A 26,834-nucleotide genomic window follows, 5' to 3' on the forward strand; every position below is an offset into this window, starting at 1 on the left:
TTCTCACAGACGGGCTCGATCCCTTTCCAGGCATCGAGAGGGGCATCGATCCAGACACTCTTCGAGGCATTCCTCTCGACGCTCGACCGTCTCGCCTCAGAAGAAATTGCCTCGGATGGGGTATGCTGCTTCGGCTGGGTCTCCGCCTCCGGGTCCGGAGTTCGAGGACCCCGAGGTTTTCTACTCGCCCTGTTGCTCACAAGCCTCTGTGGAGCCCGAAGCCTCGTCTTCTTCCAGTCCTTCTCGTAACCCGGCGACGGCGGACCAACTGTCTTTTTCCTCATTCCTCAGACAGATGGCGGATGACATGGACATTACCCTCGATGCTGGGTCTCGATACTCCAAGGAGTACCTCGATACCATGCACTTGCCTCGTCCTCCAGCCGAGTCCTTGCGCCTTCCTCTGCACAAGCTCCTCGACCAGACTTTCATGAGGTGCTTCGAGTCTCCTTATTCTATCCCTGCGGTCCCTGGAAAATTGGATGCTCGGTACCGCACGGTGCATCATAAGGGCTTCGAGGGTCCTCAGCTTTCTCACCAGTCCCTCCTGGTCGAATCCTCGCTCAAGCGGTCTCATCCGGGCCAGGTCTATGCTTCAGTGCCTCCGGGCCGCGAGGGCAGAACCATGGATAAGTTTGGTCGACACATCTATCAGAATTCTATGATGACGTCCCGAGTCCTGAATTACAATTTCCACTTTGCAGCCTACTTGGAATTTTTTCTGCCTGTGCTTCGGAAATTCACTCCAAACATCGAGACCCAGGCTCGGTTTGAGTTTGAGGAAGTGGTTGCTTCGCTGTCCCAACTTCGACTTCAGTTGATGCAATCTGCCTATGATGCGTTCGAGCTCTCTGCCCGAGCGGCGGCCTGCTCGGTAGCGATGCGTCGGTTGGCCTGGTTGCGGACCATTGACATGGACCCGAATCTTCAGGACCGCCTGGCGAACGTCCCGTGTGCTGGGGCGGATCTTTTTGACGAATCCATCGAGACTGTCACGAAGAAATTGTCTGATCATGAAAAGTCCTTCCAGTCTATTCTTCGGCCGAAGCCTAAGCCTCAACAGTCTCGACCCTCTCGTCCACCGTTGATTTATCAGCGGCGTTATCAACCGAGGCAAACTCCACCTGCGAGGCAACCGGCGAAGCGACAGCCTCCTCAGAAGTGTCAGCCGAAGTCTCAGTCGCCTGCTGTCCCTAAGGCCACTCAGCCTTTTTGACTGTTTCATCGAGGGCATAACCAACCTCATTCTGCCTCCCCCTGTTTTTCCCATCGGAGGGCGCCTCCATCATTTTTATCATCGCTGGGAGGCCATAACATCCGACCTTTGGGTCCTTACTATCGTCAGGGAAGGATACTCTCTCCATTTCCATTGGGTCCCTCCGGACCACCCTCCAAGAGAGTATCCTTCCAACTTGACTCAGACTGCCCTTCTTCTTCAGGAAGCTCAGGCTTTGCTCCGGCTTCGTGCCGTAGAGCCGGTCCCGACGGACCAATTGAACCAGGGGTTTTACTCCCGGTACTTCCTTGTTCCGAAGAAGATGGGCGACCTGCGACCCATTTTGGACCTCAGGGTCCTCAACAAATTCCTAGTCAAAGAGAGGTTTCGCATGCTGACACTTGCTTCTCTCTACCCCCTCCTCGAGCAGAACGACTGGTTATGCTCTCTGGATCTCAAGGAGGCCTACACTCACATTCCCATTCATCCGGCCTCTCGCAAGTTCCTCAGATTTCGGGTGGGACATCTCCATCTACAGTATAGAGTGCTTCCATTCGGCCTGTCTTCATCCCCCAGTGTCTTCACGAAGTGTCTGGTGGTGGTGGCCGCAACACTCAGGAACCAAGGTCTTCAGGTATTTCCCTACCTCGACGACTGACTGATCAAGGCTCCCTCGGCCTCAGGGGTCATCTCGGCGACCCTGTCCACAATTCTGTTCCTGCAGAGTTTGGGATTCGAGATCAACTTTCCCAAATCTCATCTACAACCTACCCAGTCTCTCCCCTTCATCGGGGCGGTCCTTGATACCATTCGCCTCAGAGCGTTCCTTCCTCCTCAGCGCATGGATGCTCTTCTTCATCTCTGCCAGTCTGTGTCTTCTCGCCAGTCCATCTCAGCGAGACACATGATGGTCCTCCTGGGCCACATGGCCTCTACAATTCATGTGACGCCGTTTGCCAGACTCCATCTCAGAATTCCTCAGTGGACCCTGGCATCTCATTGGACTCAGGTGTCGGATCCGTTGACTCGACACATCATCGTCACTCCTGCTCTTCGGCAGTCTCTACTTTGGTGGATGACCTCTTCGAATCTCTCCAGAGGTTTGCTGTTTCACTCTCTTCCCCACCAGAAGGTCCTCACGACCGATTCCTCGACCTATGCCTGGGGAGCGCATCTGGATGGGCTTCGCACTCAGGAATTCTGGACCAGTGCAGACCGACTCCATCAAATCAATCTTCTGGAGCTCAGAGCCATCTTCAATGCTCTTCAGGCATTTCAACATCTGCTTCACGACATGGTGGTCCTGATTCGCACAGACAATCAGGTGGCCATGTATTATGTCAACAAGCAGGGGGGCATGGGATCGGCCTCCCTCTGCCAGGAAGCTCTCAGAGTCTGGGATTGGGCGGTTCGCCACAATGCCTTCCTCAAAGCGTCTACATTCAGGGGAAGGACAATGTCTTGGCGGACAACTTGAGTCGTCTACTCCAGCCTCACGAATGGACGCTCCATTCCACGCCCCTTCATCAGATCTTTGCTCAGTGGGGGACGCCTCAGATAGACCTCTTTGCGGCTCCCCACAATTTCAAGCTGCCTCAATTTTGCTCCAGGATCTACACTCCTCATCGCCTCGAGGCAGATGCTTTCCTGCTGGATTGGGGGAATCGCTTTCTGTATGCGTTTCCTCCATTTCCTCTCATTCAAAAGACTCTGGTCAAGCTGAAGTCCGACCATGCCACCATGATTCTGATAGCCCCTCGGTGGCCCAGACAACCTTGGTTCTCCCTTCTACTTCAACTCAGCAGCAGGGAGCCATTTCTCCTTCCGGTGTTTCCTTCACTGCTTACTCAGCATCAGGGATCGCTACTTCATCCCAACCTGCAGTCTCTCCACCTGACAGCTTGGTTCCTCTCAACGTAACTCCTCACCAGTTTTCCCAGGCGGTGAGGGATGTCTTGGAGGCTTCCAGGAAGCCTGCTACTCGTCAATGCTACTCCCAAAAATGGACTAGATTTACTTCCTGGTGTATATCCAATTCTAAGGAGCCTCAGCGAGCCTCCCTCTCCTCTGTGTTGGACTATCTTCTACACCTGTCTCAGTCTGGTCTCAAGTCGACCTCTGTTCGAGTCCACCTGAGCGCTATTGCGGCTTTCCATCAGCCTCTGCAAGGGAAACCTCTCTCTGCTCATCCTGTGGTTTCCAGATTTAGAAACATAGAAACATAGAAATTGACGGCAGAAAAGGGCTACAGCCCATCGAGTCTGCCCATACCAATGACCCACCCCCTGACTCCTACTCTCTCAGAGATCCCACATGAATATCCCATTTTCTCTTGAAATCTAACACGCTGCTGGCCTCAATCACCCTCTGAGGCAGCTCGTTCCAATGATCTACCACCCTTTCAGTGAAGAAGTACTTCCTCGCATCACCCTGAAATTTCCCTCCCCTGATTTTCAGCGAGTGACCTCTGGTTACTGAGGGCCCTATAAGACTGAAGATATCATCTTTCACCTCTATACGCCCAGTAATATACTTAAAGGTCTCAATCATGTCCCCTCTCTCTCTTCGCTCCTCCAGTGAGTACATCCGCAGTTTTTTTAACCTTTCTTCATACGTGAGTTCCCTGAGCCCCAAAACCATCCTGGTAGCCATTCGCTGAACCGACTCAATTCTCAACACATCTTTTCGGTAGTGTGGTCTCCAGAATTGAACACAATACTCGAGATGAGGTCTCACCATGGATCTGTACAGCGGCATTATGACTTCAGGTTTTCTGCTGACAAAACCCCTACGGATACAGCCCATCATTTGTCTTGCCTTGGACGATGCCTTCTCTACTTGATTTGCAGCCTTCATATCGTCGCTAATGATCACTCCTAAATCACGTTCCACCGTGGTCCTGGACAAGGTTTCACCATTTAGTGTGTAAGTTCTGTGTGGATTTTTTTTGCCTAGGTGCATTACCTTACATTTTTTAGCATTGAAGCCCAGCTGCCAAGTTGATGACCACTGTTCAAGCTGTCTTAGGTCCTGCGTCATAAAGTCAGGCACACTGCTTTTGCCAACTATGTTGCATAGTTTGGCATCGTCGGCAAACAGTGATACTTTTCCTCTAAGTCCTTGGGTCAAATCTCCTATGAATAAATTGAATAGAATCGGCCCTAAGACGGAGCCCTGAGGTACTCCACTCATCACTGCTGACGTTTTGGAGGGGGTACCGTTTACCATCACCCTTTGAAGCCTACCATCTAGCCAATTCCTTACCCATGTTGTGAATGTATCCCCTAATCCCATCGATTTTAGTTTGTTCAACAGCCTGCGGTGTGGAACGCTATCAAAAGCTTTGCTGAAGTCCAAGTATATCACGTCAAGGGACTCACCGGCATCCAGTTGCCTGGTCACCCAATCAAAGAAGTCAATCAGATTAGATTGGCAGGACCTTCCCCTGGTGAATCCGTGTTGCTGTGGATCACGTAGATTTTCTTCATCTAGAATTTTGTCAAGTTCCTGTTTGATTAGTGTTTCCATGAGTTTGCACACTATGGATGTAAGACTCACCGGTCTGTAATTTCCTGTCTCCGTTCTGCAGCCCTTTTTGTGGAGTGGAATTACGTTAGCTGTTTTCCAGTCTAGGGGTACTATTCCCGTGCGCATGGAAAGATTGAAGAGTACGGATAGTGGTTCAGCCAGAACTTCACTCAGCTCTCTGAGTACCCTGGGGTGTAGATTGTCTGGCCCCATAGCTTTGTCTACTTTGAGTCTTGAAAGTTCGTGGTAGACATCACTAGGTGTAAACTCGTAATCACGAAACAGGTCATTTTGGCTGTTTCTTATTTGTAGTTGCGGACCATCTCCCGGTGCTTCACAGGTGAATACTGAGCAGAAGTATTCGTTTAGCAGTTCTGCTTTGGTAGTATCAGATTCTGCGTAGTTTCCATCTGATTTCCTAAGGCGTTCTATTCTATTATGAAAGGACTTTTTCATGTCAATCCTCCTCTCAAACCGCCTCCAGTGGTTTGGGATCTCTATGTTGTCCTTTCTCAGCTTATGAAACCTCCTTTTGAGCCTCTGAGAAAGGCTCCTCTAAAGTTTCTCACTTGGAAAGTGGTTTTTCTGGTGGCCCTCACATCTGCTCGCAGGGTCAGTGAGCTTCAGGCCTTGGTGGCGGACCCACCTTTCACAGTATTCCATCATGACAAGGTGGTCCTCCGCACTCATCCAAAATTCCTACCTAAAGTGGTCTCTGAATTTCATCTCAACCAATCCATTGTGCTTCCAGTGTTTTTTCCAAAGCCTCATTCTCATCCTGGAGAATCAGCTCTACACACTCTGGACTGTAAACGTGCTTTGGCTTTCTACTTGGATTGCACCAAACCACACAGAACTGCTCCTCAACATTTCGTCTCCTTTGATCCAAACAAGTTGGGACGACCTGTATCAAAGCGCACCATCTCCAACTGGATGGCAGCTTGTATCTCTTTCTGCTATGCCCAGGCTGGATTACCCCTTCCCTGTAGGGTCACAGCCCATAGGGTCAGAGCAATGGCGGCCTCTGTAGCCTCTGTAGCCTTCCTCAGATCGACACCGATTGAGGAGATTTGTAAGGCTGCCACTTGGTCCTCGGTTCATACATTCACCTCTCATTATTGTCTGGATACTTTCTCCAGAAGGGATGGACAGTTTGGCCAAACAGTGTTACAAAATTTATTCTTCTATGTTGCCAACTCTTCCACCATCCCATTGAGGTTAGCTTGGAGGTCACCCACTAGTGAGAATACCTGCCTGCTTGTCCTGGGATAAAGCAATGTTACTTACCGTAACAGTTGTTATCCAGGGACAGCAGGCAGCTATTCTCACGTCCCACCCACCTCTGCTGGGTTGGCTTCTCTGCTAGCTACCTGAACTGAGGAGACACGCCCGGACCATCGGGCGGGAAGGCACTGGCGCATGCGCGGTGCGGGCATCTCAAAACTTCTGAGTTTCTTCAAGCAAGACATGCTTGCAAGATGTCCGTATCGGGGCTCTGTCGGATGACATCACCCACTAGTGAGAATAGCTACCTGCTGTCCCTGGATAACAACTGTTACGGTAAGTAACATTGCTTTCTCCTTCCTCCATGGACAAGACTCTGAGCCAATTGTTTAAATATGGGGGCATCCCTGCCTTGTGGAGGTGTGCTACTACCACCACCATGGACCCTGTGCCTTTTGCTAAAATCCCTGGTGCTGTTTCCACTCACAAAGATTTTTTGGTCGTTCAAACTCCCCAAAGTTGGTTGTTGTTTTTTTTTGTTTTTTTTAATCTATTTGGATCTCCCCCTCCTTGTTGCTTTTACCATCTTTGTTTTTCTGTTCTATAATCTTTGTAGTTCTCTCTCCCCTCTTTCCTCTTTTTTGCATCTGTCTGTCCTTTTGTGCGTGTTTTAATGTCCATGTCTGTATGATTATGTTGTATTATCCCATTTTAATTCATTGTACATCGCTTAGAAGTCTGCTAAGCTATCAAATTTTAAATAAAGTTGAGGTCCCCACAGGGTTAGGTCAGCTTTTGAAACCTTAAAATACTTCATACATCATGTATTTGAATTCAGGAGCAAACGGCTGTCCAGGTTGCCCAGAGGGTCCTGGTGGGAGTCTCTCGCATTGGATTCTGGTGTTTGTCCACCACCATGTGGCTGCGCTTTGCTCTGCTTTCTCCGGCTCCTGCCAGAATTTCTGGCCCAGATGGAGCGTGTTAGATGTTAAGCATAAGAAGACCTACCTTCAACAGGGCAGCTAGCTTGTAGCTGGCAGAACCTTTGCTAAATCTATATGATTTGGCATCTAGTGCATATGGATCAGTTAATGTTGATCCCTAGTTTGGAGAGCGCAAAACCTGATGTATACATTTAAAAAAGAATTTCATCATTGGATGCCAAACAGGCTTTTGATGGTGGATCAGGCCTTTCCTGTTTGCTCTGCTGCAAAGAATGGGAGTTGGTGATTTTTTTATTAACTAGCTTAAGACAGGCCAAGGAGGATGTGAAAGTAAATGGGGGTGACTTCTAATCTACAGTGGTGCCTCGCATAACGGACGCCTCGCACAGCGAACGCTGCGCACAACGAACTTTATGTCTTGATCCGTACAACGAACTTCGTTTCACACAACGAAGTCGCCCGAGCTGCATCCTTCCGCGCAGGCACTGCGCTTAACTGCCCTCTCTCCGCCTGGTTCCCTCTTGCCCCCCGACTCCCCGACACGATCGGGGCAAAAAGGAGCCCAAGCCCTCTTGCCCCGCCGATTCCCCAACTCCCCACACAATATCGGGCCAGGAGGGAGCCCAAGTCCTCCTGGCCACGGCGACCCCCTAACCCCACCCTGCACTACATTACGGGCAGGAGGGATCCCAGGCCCTCCTGCCCTCGACGCAAACCCCCCCTCCCCCCAACGACCGCCCCCCCCAAGAACCTCCGACCGCCCCCCCAGCCGACCCGCGACCCCCCTGGCCGACCCCCACGACACCCCCAACCCCCTTCCCCGTACCTTTCTGTAGTTGGCCGGACAGACGGGAGCCAAACCCGCCTGTCCGGCAGGCAGCCAACAACGGAATGAGGCCGGATTGGCCCATCCGTCCCAAAGCTCCGCCTACTGGTGGGGCCTAAGGCGCCTGGGCCAATCAGAATAGGCCCGGGAGCCTTAGGTCCCTCCTGGGGGCGGGGCCTGAGGCACATGGGCCCAACCCGACCATATGCCTCAGGCCCTGCCCCCAGGAGGGACCTAAGGCTCCCGGGCCTATTCTGATTGGCCCAGGCGCCTTAGGCCCCACCAGTAGGCGGAGCTTTGGGACGGATGGGCCAATCCGGCCTCATTCCGTCGATGGCTGCCTGCCGGACAGGCGGGTTTGGCTCCCGTCTGTCCGGCCAACTACAGAAAGGTACGGGGAAGGGGGTTGGGGGTGTCGTGGGGGTCGGCCAGGGGGGTCGCGGGTCGGCTGGGGGGGCGGTCGGAGGTTCTTGGGGGGGGCGGTCGTTGGGGGGAGGGGGGGTTTGCGTCGAGGGCAGGAGGGCCTGGGATCCCTCCTGCCCGTAATGTAGTGCAGGGTGGGGTTAGGGGGTCGCCGTGGCCAGGAGGACTTGGGCTCCCTCCTGGCCCGATATTGTCGGGGAGTTGGGGAATCGGCGGGGCAAGAGGGCTTGGGCTCCCTTTTGCCCCGATCGTGTCGGGGAGTCGGGGGGGGAAGAGGGCTTGAGCTCCCTTTTGCCCCGATCGTGTCGGGGAGTCGGGGGGGCAAGAGGGCTTGAGCTCCCTCTTGCCCCGATCGTGTCGGGGAGTCGGGGGGGCAAGAGGGCTTGAGCTCCCTCTTGCCCCGATCGTGTCGGGGAGTCGGGGGGGGGGCAAGAGGGCTTGAGCTCCCTCTTGCCCCGATCGTGTCGGGGGGGCGGGGGGGGCAAGAGGGCTTGAGCTCCCTCTTGCCCCGATCGTGTCGGGGAGTCGGGGGGGCAAGAGGGCTTGAGCTCCCTCTTGCCCCGATCGTGTCGGGGGTGCCAGGGACCACACGGAGTCACCCACCGTACCACCCGATTCGGGTAAGCGCAGGTATCGGTGGGTGGCTTATTTGCGGGGGGGTGCCTTATTTTACATTTTTTTCTAAAAAGGGGGGGCTGTCTTATTTGATGGCCCTGCCTTATCATCGGGGAAACACGGTAGAAAAAAAAAAAAATGAACAGTTAAGTCCCAGTTTTTGCCGCTGAGACTCTGCCCTCTCACTGTAAAATTAGACTCTACTTAGTCTGTCTTTAAATTTAAAAAATGTGTGTTGTTTTAAAAAACAATTATGTTTTTAGATGTATCTAAATAAAAATAATAACCAAAAATTTATCTCTTTTTATGTCATCTTAGCATATTTTATGCTACAGAACGAATTATTTTTTTTAACATGTATTGTTATGGGAAAACGCGTTTCACATAACGAACTTTTCGCATAACAAACTTGCTCCTGGAACGAATTAAGTTCGTTGTGTGAGGCACCACACATCCCTTGAGCAGGGGATTTGAGGCAGGGTTGCTAATTTTTTACCCTTGGTTGGATTAACTATTGAACCATTGGCAATAAAAGTGTAGGAGAATGCAGATATTATCAGCTCCCTATCAACTTGGTAATAAAACTCGTTTTAAATTCACGGTCACTAGTATGTAAATTGCAACTACAGTGGAACCTTGGATTACGAGCATAATTCGTTCCAGAAGTATGCTCGTAAAACAAATTGCTTGTATATCAAAGCGAGTTTCCCCATAGGAAGTAAGGGAAACTCGCTTTGATTCATTCCACTTCCTCCCTCCCCCACCCCCCAGAGGCTACCAGCGCTGCTCCATCCCTTCCCCCTTGAGGCCACAGACGCTGCTCCATACCCCCCCTCGCAATCCATCATCCCCCCCTGCGAACCCCAGCTCGTGTCGCTCCCCTCCTTCCCCGTGATCCTACATCCCCCCCCCCCCCGAGCACCGCAATGACATCGCTTACCCCAATTGGGCACCAGCACCAATGCACAGGAGGTGCCGATGCCCGAAGATCCTCACTCTTCTGGCCTGGGCTAGGCTGGGCGGTGCGACGGAGATCCTCCCTGTGCTGGGCTGGACTGGGCTTTGAGCATTTGCGCATGCTCAAAGCCTTCTGGTCTCGCTCTCTCCGAGATTTTCAGATTCAGAATCTCGGAGAGAGGGAGACCAGAAGGCTTTGAGCATGCGCAAATGCTCAAAGCCCAGTCTAGCCCAGCACAGGGAAGAGGGAGGATCTCCGTCGCCCAGCCCAGGCCAGAAGAGAGAAGATCTTCAGGCACCGGCACCTCCTGTGCATTGGTGCTGGTGTCGGTGCCCAATCGAGGTAAGCAATGTCATTGCGGTGCCCGGGGGGGGGATGCCGGATCGCGGGGGGGTGGCGCTCGTAGTCAGAGTCAAACTCGGTTTCCGAGGTGCCTATTTTGCAAATGTTTTGCTTGTCTTGCAAAACACTCGCAAACCAGTGCACTCATAAACCGAGGTTTGACTGTATATATGCATATTGTTTGATTTGTTAGAACTTTTTTTAATCTATCAGGGTAACAGTTTGTAAGATTCTCAAATCCATTCTTAGCCTTCTATGGAAGGTGGGCTAAAAGAGTAAACTCTCAATCTAACATTATCAAAACTTTAGTGCAACACTATAATATCGAGTAGGACACAAAAACAAGCTTCTACAGAGACTGACATCTGTAAATTGCATTATTTTAGGTCTTTGGAGAAGAAGGCTTGAATTTAAATCTTGAAGACATTCAGCCCCATGACTTTGGAAAAGTAGGAGAGGTCATTATAACTAAAGATGATACCATGCTCCTGAAAGGGAAAGGTGACAAGTCTAATATTGAGAAAAGAATTCAAGAAATTATGGAACAGTTAGACGTTACCAACAGTGAATATGAGAAAGAGAAATTGAATGAAAGACTGGCCAAGCTTTCTGATGGTGTAGCTGTACTTAAGGTAAGATGTCACAAGTGCTGGCTATTCAAGACCATGATGTAAATGGGGGGCAGTTTTTTTTTTCTGGATTGGTAACTGCTCCCCCCTCCATTGATTGATGTAAAGTTTTTAGAACCATCATTTTCAAAGCCAGGTTTTACATGTAAAGTCACAGGTCCTACTGATGGTTACTTAATGCTATACTTCAATGGAGAAGCAGACCATTTTTTGTTTTTTAAAAATGAATTGGGGAACAGTCATATTCCCTGGATAGTTTAAAATAACCTTTTGAAAATAGAAAAAACTTAATACTGAATAAAGAAAATTTGAAATTATCAAAGTAACCCATACAACAATCTAATATTCCAGTGACTGCCTGCATCAGGTGTACTGGTTATGACAATTCTGATGTAAGTGCCTTGAAAGTGGCAAAAATGTTTGTTTGGTTTTGTGGAAGAGCTAACGGCAATCACCCTCACAGATGGAATGCCACCTCCACTTCAAAAAACTGCATAAAACAGAGGTAGGCAGGTCAGGTTTTCAGGATATCCACAATGAATATATATATGAGATGGATTTGCATGCACTGCCTCCTTGAGATGCTAATCTATCTCGTGTATATTTATTGTGGGTATCCAGAAAACCTGACCTGCCTGTGGCTTTCGAGGACTGGAATTGCCTACTAGAGAATGACATGGTGTTTGGTAGCCACAGGTAACCCACCAAAATGAGGAAAGAAAAATAGTGGTTGCCGCGGGGACTGGGACAAGGCCATTCACTGCCCTGTGGAGCGGTGAATGGTCATCTTTGCAGTGAAGTAAGGGAACGCGTGGTCCAGCAACCCCCTCTTGCCTGATCGCCGCTGTCCTACCATCTCCCTCCCTCCCTTCCCCTCACTTTATGTGGTGAATTTCGTTTTTCTTCTCCCAGTGGCACGCTTTTAACAAGTCGCGCGTGGCTGCTTGAGTTGAATCTTCTCCTCTGATGCAACCGGAAACAGGAAGTTGCATCAGAGGAGAAGATTGAACTCAAGCAGCTGCGCTCGACTTGTTGAAAGCGTGCTGCTGGAAGAAGAAAAATGAAATTTGCCATATAAAGTGAGGGGAGGGGAAGGGAGATGGCGGGACGGCAGTGATTGGGCGGGAGGGGGCTACTGGACCGCACTGCACATGTTCCCTCACATTAGGAAGGAGGGGAGTAAAAGGGAAAGAGATGCTGGGCCTAGGTGATGAAGTAAGAGAGAGAGACAGATATTGAACCTACAGCAGGAAAGAGAAAGGGGCAGAAGGACAGGCAGGTGAGCCAGATGCTGGAAGCGGGGGGAGGGGGGGGAAAGAGGGGAAAGAAGCAAGATGGGGGTTGGAGAGGAGGGAGACAGATTGGTGAGGAAGAGAGGGGAAATCTGGATACAGGAAGGTAACAAACGGAGGGGAAATTATGTGCATGGGGCATAGGGACAGAGACATAAAGGGAGATACATGGGGATGGTATATGTACATGGGAGGGTGGCATTGCTTGACACAGGAGGGAGTATACAGATACAGAGGGGATATATTAGAAATGGGGAAAATAGGAACACAGAAGGGAGATGGTTTGTGCAGATGGGATCAGATGGTTTGCAGGGGCGGGGACAGGATGGGGACTGAGCTCATGGGGGCGGAGACAGGGTCAGATTTTTTTCCCCATGTCATTCTCTATTGCCTACCCCTGGCATAAAAGGTTGCTAATGCCACTCATCCCATAGTGCAGAAGCTCTTCCGTACCAGAGGCACTCTTACATGAAACACTTTTTAGTGACTTCTGTAAGCTTTGGGTGCCTATAATACATAGTTTAATCGTAAGGGCATTTTGTTTTATTTTAACATTACATTTCATGCCATTTAACCTGTGCTTTTTTTAATGTAACTTTTTATCTGCACTTGTCTGAAGTGTTTCCTGTGGCATCTGCCTAGAAATAAGTTGTACCTGTCTTATTTTGTATAGTAACACAAAAAAAGCTTCTTACTTGAATCTACAGAAACAGCTTTGTAAGTGGCTATTAGCTAAAAACTGTACTTTCAAATACCTGCAAACGTTATTCTTTGTTCATACACTTGAAAATATTGGATAACTTAGTTTTGGCTTTGACTTAAATTGTCTCCAGGTGGGTGGCACTAGTGATATTGAAGTGAATGAGAAGAAAGACAGAGTTACTGATGCACTTAATGCCACGCGTGCAGCTGTAGAAGAAGGCATTGTTCTTGGTGGTGGTTGTGCACTGTTGCGATGTATTCCAGCATTAGATGCCTTAGTACCAGCCAATGAAGACCAGAAAATTGGTAAGTTGTTTTTCCATGCGGAGAAAATTTTGCAGTATTAGGACAAGATTAAGACCTAGGCAAACAGGGAAGGGCCCATATATTTTTTGGAGAGGGCTTCCTCCAATATAGCCTCCCCCGATATATGTAATTCACTTCAGACCCATCAAGTGCAGAAAAGAATGAAAGATTAACTTATTTAGTAATACTCTGAAAGGCTACAGACAAAAGGAAAATTTTTTTTCTTTTAGTTTGTCAGCTAACTTCAAAAATAAATGTTTGGGGTATGGGAAGGACAAGACATGATCTGTCCATATGGGTCTATTATTATCCCAGGACAAGCAGGCAGCTATTCTTGACTGATGGGTGACGGCACCGACGGAGCCCCGGTACGGACAATTTTAGAGTGATTGCACTCTAAGAACTTTTTAGAAAGTTCTAGCTCGGCCGCACCGCGCACGCGCGAGTGCCTTCCCGCCCGACAGAGGCGCGCGGTCCCTCAGTTTCTTAGTTTCCGCGGAGCTAAGAAGACGCGTTTTCAACGGCTGTTGAACTTTTTTCCTAACTTGCCTTCCCGCTCGCGTAAACGTTTGGCTTAATTTGCCTTTTTTCTTTCTTTTATTGTGTAAAAAAAAAAAAAAAAAAAAATCTTTCATTTTTTTCTTCAATTTTCGGTTTTCCCCGGCGGGGCCTTCTGCCACCATCGAAGCCTCGGCCTTCGATTTGGCGGAAGCCGTTTTTCCTTTCATGCCCCCTCAACCGGGTTTTAAAATGTGCCAGCGGTGTGCTAGGCCTATATCTCTCACGGACCCACACAACTGGTGTTTACAGTGTTTGGGTCCTGAGCATCAGGCCTCTTCTTGCACCCGCTGTGCTACTTTGAAAAAACGAACTTTAAAAAATCGCTTAATTCAACAGCGATTGTTGTTCGGTGCCGAGATGTCCGACCCCGTTCCTTCGACTCCGGCTTCGGCACCGATTCAGTCGGCACCCTCGTCTTCGACGCCGCGTGATTCCACACCGGCATCCCAACAGTCAGGTAAGCCGGCTAAGAAGCCTTCCCCGCTGGAACGTCTTCCGGCCTCGAGTGCAGTGAGCCCAATCCTGCCGCCGGTTCGACGCCAGCGGAAGCGCTCCGCCCCTATAGAGGTGAGTCCCTCGACATCGGGCTCCTCATCTCCGGGGCGTCGAGCGGCACCGCAGGTACCGCAGAAGAAAAAAGCGGTACCGGTGCCATCCCTCGATGACCGCATTACGGCCATCCTTCAGGTGCAGCTGAAGGAGCAATTAGAACGACTCCTTCCTGCTATCATGACACCGAACCTTCCGGTGCCAGTTCGCACCGAGCCATCGGTACCGGTTGTTGAACAACCTGTATCGGTACCGATTGTGGAACCCGTATTATCCACTTCCACTGTTTCGGTACCGCTTCACCTAACCTCATCGGTATCGATGCCAGTCCTTGCACCGGAGCCGAGAGCTCACCATCAATCGGTGCAGACTTCGGCACCGGTGCGTCCGATAACTTCTCCGGACACGGTATCGATGAGGTCGGGTAAGTCGATGCGCAAAACCCGACACATGCAAACATCGACACCTGAGTCTCGGGACCATTCTTCCCATGTAAGGGACCCTGATCTGTGGGGAGACTCAGAGGAACCCTTTCTTTCTGAAGGAGAATGTTCCTCAGAGGAGGAGGATTCGGCTGTCCCTGACCCATCCTCCAAACAGGCCACTTCCTCTTTCTCTAGTTTTTTGAAAGAGATGTGTGAGTCCTTGTCCATTCCTTTGGAGGCTGAATCCAAAAAGTCTAAAGCTTTTTTGGATGCCCTTGATTTTGATCAGCCTCCAAAGGAATTTTTGAAACTTCCCCTTCATGACATTCTGAGGGAAACTTTCTATAAGAATTTAGAGACTCCTCTAACTGTCCCAGGGGCCCCACGTAAACTGGATTCTCTATATAAGGTAATTCCCATTCCTGGGTTCGACAAACCTCAACTACCACATGAATCCTTATTTGTCGAATCCACCCTTAAAAAGACTTCAGGAGCCAGTGTATATGCGTCTGTCCCTCCTGGCAGAGAAGGAAGGGCCATGGATAAATTTGGTAAGAGGCTCTACCAAAATGCTATGTTAGCTAATAGGGCTAGTAATTATGCTTTTCATTTTTCTTTTTATTTAAAGCATCTCCTTACCACCATGGCTTCCTTCGAGAAATATCTTCCTTCACGAAAGCATTCCGCTTTTCACGCATGCTTGTCGTCTCTTCTCCAATTGCGTAAGTTTATGGTGAGATCCATATATGACACTTTTGAACTTACATCCAGAGCGACAGCAATGTCAGTAGCTATGCGTCGTTTGGCCTGGCTTCGGGTATCCGAGCTTGATGTTAACCATCAAGATCGGTTAGCCAATGCCCCATGTCTAGGGGATGAGCTCTTTGGGGATTCCATGGACTCAACCACACAAAAGCTCTCTGCTCATGAGACGCGCTGGGATACCCTGCTCAAGAATAAAAAGAAGCCTCCTCCGCCAAGACCATACAGGCAGCAATCGGCCTACCAACGCCGTTTCACAGCCCGTCCATTGCCTACCACTGCTCAACAACCTAGGCGTCAGAGGCAACAGCAACGTCAGCCTCCCAGACAACAGCAACAGCAACAAGCTGTAAAACAACCTCCTCAGCAAAAGTCACAGCCCTTTTGACTTCATTCTCCGCAGTATAGCCAGTATCCCTATTCCTGCTCTCCTGCCTCAACCAATAGGAGGTCGACTTTCTCTGTTCCTCAGCCGGTGGGAAGTAATCACTTCGGACCAATGGGTCCTCAACATCATCCGCCACGGCTACTCTCTCAACTTTCAGACTCTCCCACCTCAAAGCCTGCCAAAAGAGTCTGCTTTGAACAGTCCTCAATCAGCCCTCCTTATTCAGGAGGTCCAATCCCTCCTCCTTCTGAACGCTATAGAGGAAGTTCCTCTAGATCAAAAGGGGCAGGGATTCTACTCCCGCTACTTTCTAGTTCCCAAAAAGACAGGAGATCTCAGACCCATCCTGGATCTTCGCGATCTCAACATTCATCTGGTAAAAGAAAAATTCAAGATGCTTTCTTTAGCCATCCTTTATCCCCTTCTAAATCAAAACGACTGGCTATGCTCCCTCGATCTCAAAGAGGCTTACACTCACATACCGATCAATGTAACCTCAAGACCATATCTCCGATTCATGATCAATCATTGTCATTATCAGTACAAGGTGCTGCCCTTCGGTCTTGCCTCATCTCCAAGGGTATTCACCAAATGTCTCATTGTGGTGGCGGCTTTTCTACGCTCTCACCACCTGCATGTTTTTCCTTACCTGGACGATTGGTTGATCAAAGACACTTCTGCCCAAGCGGTCCTTCTGGCCACCAACCAAACCATCCAGTTTCTACAACTTCTGGGATTCGAGATCAATCTACCCAAATCCCATATCATTCCCACTCAGAGACTTCAATTCATTGGAGCGATCCTAGATACACTCCTCATGAGAGCTTTCCTGCCATCCAATCGTCTTCAGACCCTTCAGTCTCTATGTCACCAGGTACTTCCTCTGCCGTCCATCTCAGCAAGGCAAATGATGGTGCTCTTGGGACACATGGCATCCACAGTTCATGTCACACCTCATGCCCGTCTTCACCTGCGCACTCCTCAATGGACCCTTGCGACCCAGTGGTCCCAAGCGTCGGACCCTTGCTCACGACACATATCTGTGACATCATCTCTTCGTCAGTCTCTGCAATGGTGGTTGGTATCCTCAAATCTATCCAGAGGTCTTCTGTTCCATCAGCCTCCTCATCAACTAGTCATCACCACCGACGCCTCTCTGTATGCATGGGGAGCTCACTTGAACGAGTTCCAGACTCAAGGTCTTTGGTCAGCCCAGGAGAGGAAACATCAAATCAATTTCCTAGAACTCAGAGCGATGTTTTACGCCCTCAAGGCCTTCCAACACCTTCTCTTTCCTCAGGTCCTTCTGTTGTGCACAGACAATCAGGTTGCGATGTACTACATCAACAAACAGGGTGGGACAGGCTCTCGCCTTTTATGCCAGGAAGCCCAGAAGATCTGGACTTGGGCCATAGATCATCATCTCTTCCTGAAAGCTATATACATTCAAGGGAAACAGAATTCCTTAGCGGACAAACTCAGCAGAATTCTCCAACCTCACGAGTGGACACTCGATCCCGTAACTCTACACTCTATCTTCAGTCAATGGGGCACTCCTCAGATAGACCTCTTTGCAGCTCCTCACAATCATCAGCTGCCCCTATTCTGCTCCAGACTTTACTCTCCACACCGTCTAACAGCAGATGCTTTTCTACTCGACTGGTCGAATCTGTTCCTGTACGCCTTCCCTCCTCTGCCTCTCATGTTGAGAACCTTGTTCAAGCTCAAGAGGGAACGAGCCACCATGATTCTGATTGCTCCGAGGTGGCCCAGGCAACATTGGTTCTCCCTTCTACTTCAACTCAGTTCCAGGGAACCTTTTCTTCTTCCTCTGTTTCCTTCTCTGCTTACACAACAGCAGGGAACCCTTCTGCATCCCAACCTCCAGTCTCTACACCTGATGGCTTGGTATCTCTCGGGCTGAACTCGACTGATACTCTTTTATCTCAGCCCGTTCGTTCCATTCTGAATGCCTCCAGGAAACCAGCCACTCTACAATGTTACCATCAAAAGTGGACGAGGTTTTCTTCCTGGTGTCTTCTTCATCATCTTGATCCCACTTCCCTAGCGGTGGAGACGTTGTTGGATTATCTTCTTTCTTTGTCTGATTCTGGCCTGAAGTCCTCTTCCATCAGGGTCCACCTCAGTGCCATTGCAGCTTTTCATGAGCCAGTCCATGGAAAACTTCTTTCAGCTCATCCCCTGGTATCCAGGTTCATGCGTGGGCTTTTCAATGTGAAACCACCTCTTAAAGCCCCTCCGGTTATCTGGGATCTCAATGTGGTTCTTTCAGCTTTAATGAAGCCTCCATTTGAACCTTTAGCTACTTCTCCTTTCAAATTTCTCACTTGGAAGGTACTTTTCCTTATTGCTCTTACCTCTGCCAGGAGAGTCAGTGAGCTTCATGCACTGGTTGCAGATCCACCTTTTACGGTCTTTCATCATGACAAGGTGGTTCTGCGTACACATCCAAAGTTTCTCCCCAAGGTTGTCTCGGAATTTCATCTCAACCAATCCATTGTTCTACCGGTTTTCTTTCCAAAACCTCATTCTCATTCTGGGGAACAAGCTCTGCATACTTTGGATTGTAAAAGGGCTCTTGCTTACTATCTGCAGCGTACGAAACCCCACAGATCAGTTCCCCAACTTTTTCTGTCCTTTGATCCGAACAAATTGGGACGTCCTGTTTCTAAACGCACGTTGTCTAATTGGCTAGCAGCGTGCATTTCTTTCTGTTATGCTCAGACCGGACTGACACTGGAAGGTTCTGTCACGGCCCATAGAGTCAGAGCAATGGCAGCATCTGTAGCTTTCCTCCGTTCCACTCCTATTGAGGAAATCTGCAAAGCTGCTACTTGGTCCTCAGTTCACACTTTTACATCTCATTATTGTCTGGATGCATTCTCCAGAAGGGATGGTCACTTCGGCCAATCTGTATTACAAAATTTGTTTTCTTAATGGCCAACCTTCCCTCCATCCCTCTTTTTGTTAGCTTAGAGGTCACCCATCAGTCAAGAATAGCTGCCTGCTTGTCCTGGGATAAAGCACAGTTACTTACCGTAACAGGTGTTATCCAGGGACAGCAGGCAGATATTCTTGCGTCCCACCCTCCTCCCCGGGTTGGCTTCTTAGCTGGCTTATACTAACTGAGGGACCGCGCGCCTCTGTCGGGCGGGAAGGCACTCGCGCGTGCGCGGTGCGGCCGAGCTAGAACTTTCTAAAAAGTTCTTAGAGTGCAATCACTCTAAAATTGTCCGTACCGGGGCTCCGTCGGTGCCGTCACCCATCAGTCAAGAATATCTGCCTGCTGTCCCTGGATAACACCTGTTACGGTAAGTAACTGTGCTTTCCCACCACTTATGAACTCAACTAGTAACACTTTTTCTAGTTCAATAGGTATATCATTCTGGACAAGTGAGTAATATCCCAGTGCTCATGAGTGAGCGCAAGGTATTGCGCCCCCGCCCACCATGGCTGCTGCAAATTAATAACTCACACAAATGTGTATGCATTACCCAGATGTCCAAAATGTCCGCATAATCTGGACTAAACTGTCTCAGTAGTAATTGCAATCCCCCAATGGCTGGCTTGTCTCGGAATGATGCTGAAGCCTCCAGCCTTGATGTTCCATCCATAGAAACATGATGGCAGATAAAGGCCAAATGGCCCATCTAGTCTGCCCATCCGCAGTAACCATTATCTCTTTCTCTCTCAGAGATCCCACGTGCCTATCCCAGGCCCTCTTAATTTCAGACACAGTCTCTGTCTCCACCACCTCTTCCGGGAGACAGTTCCACGTGTCTACCACCTTTTCTGTAAAATAGTATTTCCTTAGATTACTCCAGAGCCTATCACCTCTTAACTTCATCCTATGCCTTCTCATTGCAGAATTTCTTTTCAAATGAAAGAGACTTGACTCGTGCGCATTTATATTACGTAGGTATTTAAACATCTCTATCATATCTTCCCTCATCCGCCTTTCTTCCAAAGTATACAAATTGAGATCTTTAAGTCTGTCCCCATACGCCTAATGATGAAGACTATATACCATTTTAGTAGCCTTCCTCTGGACCGACTCCATCATTTTTATATTTTTTTGAAGGTGCGGCCTCCAGAATTTTACACAATATTTTAAATTACTTTTTCTTCAAAGTTGTTAAGAACGTTGGCTCATATCCTCTACCATCTTGCGCAAGCCATCAAAATCAGCATGCAGATCATGGTGCATAGCCTGCATGGTAGTTTTCAGTTCATTTATCCACTCGTGTAGTCCAGTGCACGAGGCTAGCCTAGACCCTCTTGTCAGTAGACTCAGCATTCATCATCGAGCTCATCTCCTGCTAGCCATGGTGCAGGGTCGCAGTTTCCGTGGAGTGCATTTGGAAAGCAAACTTCTTCAAATCAAGCTGTTTTTGCTGGTCATTTTTGTCTGGTATAACTGGCCTCTGGCACAACTTTTACACACATTTTACTTGGGGCAAAACTGTTTATAGTTGCTGAATTGTTCAGGGTGATGAGGAACTCAAGAATTAGGCTGCCAACCCACCATTGACGACCTTCCATTCTTTTCCTGATAATTCCTAACATTCTATTTGCTTAGCCACCACCACTGCACATTGAGCTGAGGGTTTCAACATATCCTCAACAATGACACCTAGATCCTTTTCCTGGTCAGTGACTTCTAACATAGAACCCAACATCACATAGCTATAGTTCAGATTTTTCTTTCCCACATGTATCACTTTGCACTTGCTCACATTAAACATCATCTGCCATTTTGACACCCAGTCTCACAAGGTCCTCTTGCAATTTTTCACAATCCTCTTGTTGTTGAACAACTTAGTGAGAATTAAACACTAGTTATTCTCATCGCTGGATCATTGATAAATATGTTAAAAAGCAGCAGCCCCGGCACAGACCCCTGGGGAACCCTACTATTTAGCAAAAAATACAAGCAGAGAGAGAGAGGAAATAATCCACAAACAAATACATAACCTCTCGTAAATAATACTAATTTCCTAAATAAACTTATGTCATTAAAGTCCAAACCCTCATGGGAACAATTGTTTCAAAGCAAGGAAAGCCACAGATTCCCATCTGATGCCAGAACAAATCTTGCAAACAGACTTGAAAGGGAAACGACCTCATCAGTTGAAAAAAACCTCCTTCCATCCAGCTACTCATCAATTCCTTAAACTGTCTGCATTACTTGTGTTTTCAATGCACACTTGTCATAAAATAGTAGATTCTTAGTTATTTAAGCGCTTATAATGTTCGTTACTTATCATAAAAAAGTTATTCTTTGCTGTCATTCACTATGCTGTGCTTTAATGGTCCACTGACAATATGCCATCGTTCCATGCCCAATATACCTGATAAAAAATCTTGGCTTGGGACTAACCTATCTCGCAGATATTTCAAACAAATCATTACAGTCTGGAGCAGTTCCACTTACATGGAAACTCATTGTTATCAAACTTGTCCTGAAAAATAAAGGAAAAGACCTTGAGGATCTAACTACAGACCTGTAGCTAACCAGCCATGGTTAGTGAAACTTAAATGGTTTGCCAACAAATATTACACTTCATAGAAAACACATTAAAGCTAGACCAGGCCCAATCAGGGTTCAGAAGACACCTGAGTACAGAGACAGTATTAGTAGCAGTACAGGACTCGGTCCTTACGCACCAGGCTAAAGAAGAATATGTTTTATTAGGGCTCCTAGACATCTCAGCAGCCTATGACCTAGTCCAACATGAACAGCTAAGATCAAAATGCATTGAATTGGGCCTTTCTTTACAAAAGACTAACGAGAGTTGAATGGTAGGGAGATATGAGCAACTGGAAAGTAGGCATAGGAGTTCCACAGGGATTAGCTACGTCTCCGATACTGTTCAACATATTCTTACAACCACTGGGAAAATTCATCAGAGAATTGGGTTGGGAATGTTATATCCATGCAGATGTCTAAATAATCATCCCACTAAGAAATGTGATATGAAGACTAAATTGAGGATAAAGACAGACCTGGAGAAGATCTATTGGTCTAGTAGCCAATAAGGAAAAAAAAATTGAACTACTTCTGATTAACAGATGGGGAAGGAACTGCCCAAGATATCAACTAACGCTGAACGGAAATACCAAGTCATCTACGGAGAGTGTGAGAAACCTAGGGGTATGGCTGAACCTAAACTTAGGGATGTCAATACAAATTCAACGTATTGTGAAAAATGCTTATGGCAAACTCTACTGGGTCAGAGGTATAAAACCATATCTGAATGATCAAGCAATGTCCAATATAATATCTGTGGCACACTCTATTTTGGATTATTGCAATGCAGTCCTGCTAGGCGTTCCTAAGTACATGATCAAAACAGATGCAGAGAGTACCGTATTTTCACGCAGATAACGCGCACCCGTGTAAAACGCGCACACGGGTATAGCGCGCAGAAACCACGATTTTATGTACAAAAACTTTTTTATCCCGCGCATGCTGCCCGACTGTCCTTTCGCCCGCCCCGACTCTCCTCTGGCCACTCCGACTCTCCTTTCGCGGCCTGAGGCACATGGTCGGGTTGGGCCCATGTGCCTCAGGCCTCGCCCCCAGGTGGGACCTAAGGCTCCAGGGCCTATTCTGATTGGCCCACGCGCCTTAGGCCCCACCAGTAGGCGGAGCTTTGGGACGGATGGGCCAATCCGGCCTCATTCCGTCGTTGGCTGCCTGCCGGACAGGCAGGTTTGGCTCCCATCTGTCCGGCCAACTACCAAAGGTACGGGGAAGGGGGGTGGGGGGGTCGGCCAGGGGGGTCGCGGGTCGGCTGGGGGGGCGGTCGGAGGTTCTTGGGGGGGGGGGGCGGTCGTTGGAGGGGGGGGGGTTTGCGTCGAGGGCAGGAGGGCCTGGGATCCCTCCTGCCCGTAATGTAGTGCGGGGTGGGGGTAGGGGGTCGCCGTGGCCAGGAGGGTTTGGGCTCCCTCCTGGCCCGATATTGTCGGGGAGTTGGGGAGTCGGCCGGGCAAGAGGGCTTGGGCTCCCTCTTGCTCCGATCGTGGATGCGGGTGCAGGTGGGAGCGCGTGCGAGCGGTCGTTCGGGGTGGGGGTGCGAGCGGTCCTGCTGGGGGGGGGGGGTGAATCGGGCGTCGGGCGGGGTGGGAACTATGTAAAAAAAAATTTTGTATACCGCGCTCACGCGTATAACGCGCCAGGGGTATGCGCGGTAGGTAAAAACGCGTATAACGCGCGCGTTATATGCGTGAAAATACGGAACAGAATGCAGCAAGATTTCTGCTGGGAAAATCTAAACATAAAAGTGCCACTCCTATTCTGAAAGAATTACACTGGCTCCCTATTGAAAGAAGGGTGAAGTTCAAGACCATGTTGACAGTCATTCATTTTTCAGAACCACATTACTTAGCAACCTGCTTACACAACCATACTGCAACACGCACACTTCGCTCAAGTCAAGAATACTTATTTGAAATACCATCCTTCAAAGACATTAACTACAAAAGTGTTAGGAAAAGAATGTTCTCAATAATGGCTCCAATGTGGTAGAACTCCTTACCAAATGAATTAAAATTAGAAAGGCACCAAAAAGTTCAATAAAGACCTTACTTTTCTCAGAATACTTTAATATTGGACTAATCCAGGAATGGTGGTAATATGGTGAATATAGCTACTTACTTCATAGTTCATACATAATAGGATTAAGCAGGATATACAAAGTAAATTTAAATGATGATACATTGAAGGTTTAGTATGTATATTTATAGAGGTTAATGATATAAATAAGTATGATGATTGGATAGACTAAGGTAAATGATTTGTATGTGTATATGTATAATGAACATTTTAGAAACAATCTAATTCTGTATGTAACACCATTACTAAGCTCTTTTGTCATAACTCCAGCAGTGCAGTGTTACTCCTTGTCTATAGTTCATATATTGTAACTCATGAACTGTACCATCATTACTGAAGTTAATGTTCATATGTCCATCAATGCTGCTCATGTAAGCCACTCTGAACTGACTTCATAGTCAGTTAGCGGTATAAAAGCTTTAAATAAACAATAAGCTAGGCTAGGAAGGGATTTGTGAACTAAGGGATAGATTCTCAAAACTTCGCTTTAAAAGCCAATGGGCCACTGTCACAGTTGTTATTGTAGAGATTTCAAAAAGGCGAGTCATTCTCCCAAAAAATGCACATGAGATTGGCAGAGAGTAGTGAAGATTTGCTAATTTGCATGTGCCCATCGCTGATGATAGCAATCAGAACATTCGCAGAATAAACGCAACACCCCCCTAATCGAAGATCAGCAGGAAGGATGCCCACTCCCTCCTCCCGCCAAGCTTTTAAACAACTTGCGCCAATCAGTGTCTTAGGCTCCTCCCCAGGACATTCTAGGATGCACCGGGGAAGGGAAAGCCACCATTTTGAAGAGGTGGACCTGCTGTCCAGAGGGAGTAGGCATCCCTCCGGCCAGCCATTGTAAACAAGATAAGGAAGCAAAGGGTCGTCGGAGCCACGGGGGGGGGGGGTGTTGTATGGTGATGGTAGAGAGTGAGCATGTCATAAGGAGCATTGCTTGGCGGCAGGAGGCAGTGGGTATCTCGCCCACTACTGGGAGGGGGGGGCGTTGCTTGACTGGCAAAATTTTCTGGCAGGTCTGAGCTGTCAAGCCTTACTTTCCTGTCAGTGCCTGAGCCAATCGGAGCTCGGGTACTGATCAGAAAGTAAGGCAACGACAACTCAGACCTGTCAGCAAATGTGGCACAACGAGGTTAGAGAATCGCTCTGTGATTATAGAGAATTGCTCAGGGTGCTCATTTTAATATTAATGACCTCATACTACATTTGCATGGCACTATCAGAGACTATTAGAAAACTTGGAAAAGACCACGGCAAGCCATTTTAATAATCCGCCGCTAAAATGTATGCATGCTAAACCGTCTGGAACCAGTTTAGTGAGCACGTTAAGGGCAGATTTTAGTTTTGAGAATCAGCCCCCCAAATCCAAAAAGTCACATTTCTGTTCCATTGTTGCACATTCAGGTACACTCCCATCAACTGGAGGCCATTTCATAGTTGCTGCTCTAACCATTAGGTGGCTGCTTTAACTAGCCTTATCTCACTCTAATTTCATGCAGGTATAGACATCATTAAAAGGACACTGAAAATCCCAGCAATGACCATTGCTAAGAATGCAGGTGTTGAAGGATCATTAATTGTAGAAAAAATAATGCAAAGCGCAACAGATGTTGGTTATGATGCAATGCTTGGAGAATTTGTAAATATGATAGAAAAAGGAATTATTGATCCTACCAAGGTAAGATCTGATCTAAAATTTAGTCTGTTTAGAGCGCTTTGCTGCTTTTTTAATGTTTTATAGAAACTTAGTTTTCTCTTCTGTTAATCACTTCCTTAGGTTGTTCGAACTGCCTTAATGGATGCTGCAGGAGTGGCTTCCCTTTTAGCAACAGCTGAAGCTGTGGTGACGGAAATTCCTAAGGAAGAGAAGGATCCTGTTGGCATGGGAGGAATGGGGGGAGGCATGGGTGGTGGCATGTTCTAATTCCTGGTGTGCAGGGTTGTTAGAACTGAACAGTGGCAACTAGGGAAAAAAAATCTCCAGATGAGAAAAAATGACCACATGAAGCAGACATCAAAGAATGGCTGGCTATAATGACAAGTGATGGAGGATTGCTTCATATTGCATAACTGTTTACTGCCATCATTGTCCGTGCCTACAGATAACTGATTTTGTGTTTTTTCAATGAGACAGTTCTACATTCCTGATAGCCAAGGGGGGCAAGATGCATGTACTGGTACTCCTGCTGTCTACAAGTGAGGCACTTCCAACGAATTTCACCAGAATTTATTGGTTTGACATCCAGCGGAGGCAGTTAATGCAGAAGCATTTCTGTGCAAAATAAAGAGACAGTTGTGTATAAATTAGCCATGACTAAACAATTATGTGATTACCTTTTGTGTAATAAAATATAGTTCTTCAAACTGTGAAATGGGATTACTACATTTGATTATAAACAACCCTACTAATGTGAAACCAAAATGCAGATGCAGTGGTAAATCTAGACTTGTTATTCAAGGTAAAAGACTTATGTTCAAGTTCATGTTGCTACAGTAATACAAAAGCAAATATGTAACTACAGTATAATCTCGTTATAACGGATTTCAAGGGACCTGGAAAAATGGTCCGTTATATCCAGAGTTGCATTTTTTAAAAACTCTATTTAGGTCAACTTGAAACAACGTTCAATCGATGATCAGTCGCTGCACAACCATATCAACAACATCAAGAACAAAACTCAGCAAAACATTGGTATGGCACGAAATGATTACAAAATCAGAACACTAAAAGATGTTCTAAAGCATTATGTCATACTGTACTGGAAAGAAAAATACTCTTGTCATTTTCTTCTGGGCTGCATTTTAATACTGTATCACCGGTATGCCATGCGCCTTGTAGGCAGAGCCTGTATGTCCATTATAGCCAAAGAAAACTACAGCTAAAAGCTGCTCTGGGGACCAAATTGGTTGTCCGTTATATCTGAAAGTTTGTTATATGCAAGTCCGCTATATGATGATTTTCTGTGTGTTTCTAATGGCGCACGGGTAGGACCAGCAGACCTCGTCCGCTATAGGCGAGGTTCTGTTATAAGCGAGTTCGTTATAATTAGATTATACTGTACCATGCTTGGGGTGTTAAATAGCAAAAATCTTTAGTCTCCCTCCAGACCAACACAAATGGATTGGTTTACGCTCATCTGCCATTGGTCGGAGACTGAGATAACTAACTTTTGGCTAAAGTACAAGTGGACTGTGCAGTCCCTATTACAACCAGTGTTTTAATAATAATAATCATCAATTTATATACCGCAGGGCCGTAAAGTTTTATGTTTTTTCTCAATCTCCAGCAGGTGCAGTGGTAAGCTTGTGCAGACTGTGCTGAGCCTGTTAGATCTGGTATAGTGAATCTTTCTTGTCCATTTTGCTATCCGGAAAGAATGGGACCCTTTTGGGGTCCTACCAACATTGGGGTTGCCAAACTTGGAAGGGTTGAGTTACTCCCTCATTTGCCCCACCTCCCCAAGTTTTTCTGAATTTAAAGGAGCCTCAACTGTAT

The 26,834-nt window shown here is 47.7% G+C and overlaps 1 protein-coding gene across 4 annotated transcripts in view; it reads left to right on the top strand.

The window, feature by feature from the left end:
• The window catches only part of HSPD1 (heat shock protein family D (Hsp60) member 1), a 111,913-nt gene extending 86,203 nt beyond the window's left edge, over nt 1–25,710 (top strand). For all 4 annotated transcript variants that reach the window (XM_033947039.1, XM_033947040.1, XM_033947037.1 and 1 more), the window contains 4 exons: nt 10,463–10,708; nt 12,831–13,005; nt 24,838–25,016; nt 25,116–25,710. In XM_033947039.1, the coding sequence (XP_033802930.1) occupies nt 10,463–10,708; nt 12,831–13,005; nt 24,838–25,016; nt 25,116–25,262 (747 nt within the window). In that variant the 3' untranslated portion in view covers nt 25,263–25,710. The remainder of the gene's footprint in view (nt 1–10,462; nt 10,709–12,830; nt 13,006–24,837; nt 25,017–25,115) is intronic.
• The last annotated feature ends 1,124 nt before the right edge of the window (nt 25,711–26,834 follow it).

Source organism: Geotrypetes seraphini, chromosome 5 (genome assembly GCF_902459505.1).
Source record: "Geotrypetes seraphini chromosome 5, aGeoSer1.1, whole genome shotgun sequence".
NCBI classification, from domain to species: Eukaryota; Metazoa; Chordata; class Amphibia; order Gymnophiona; family Dermophiidae; genus Geotrypetes; species Geotrypetes seraphini.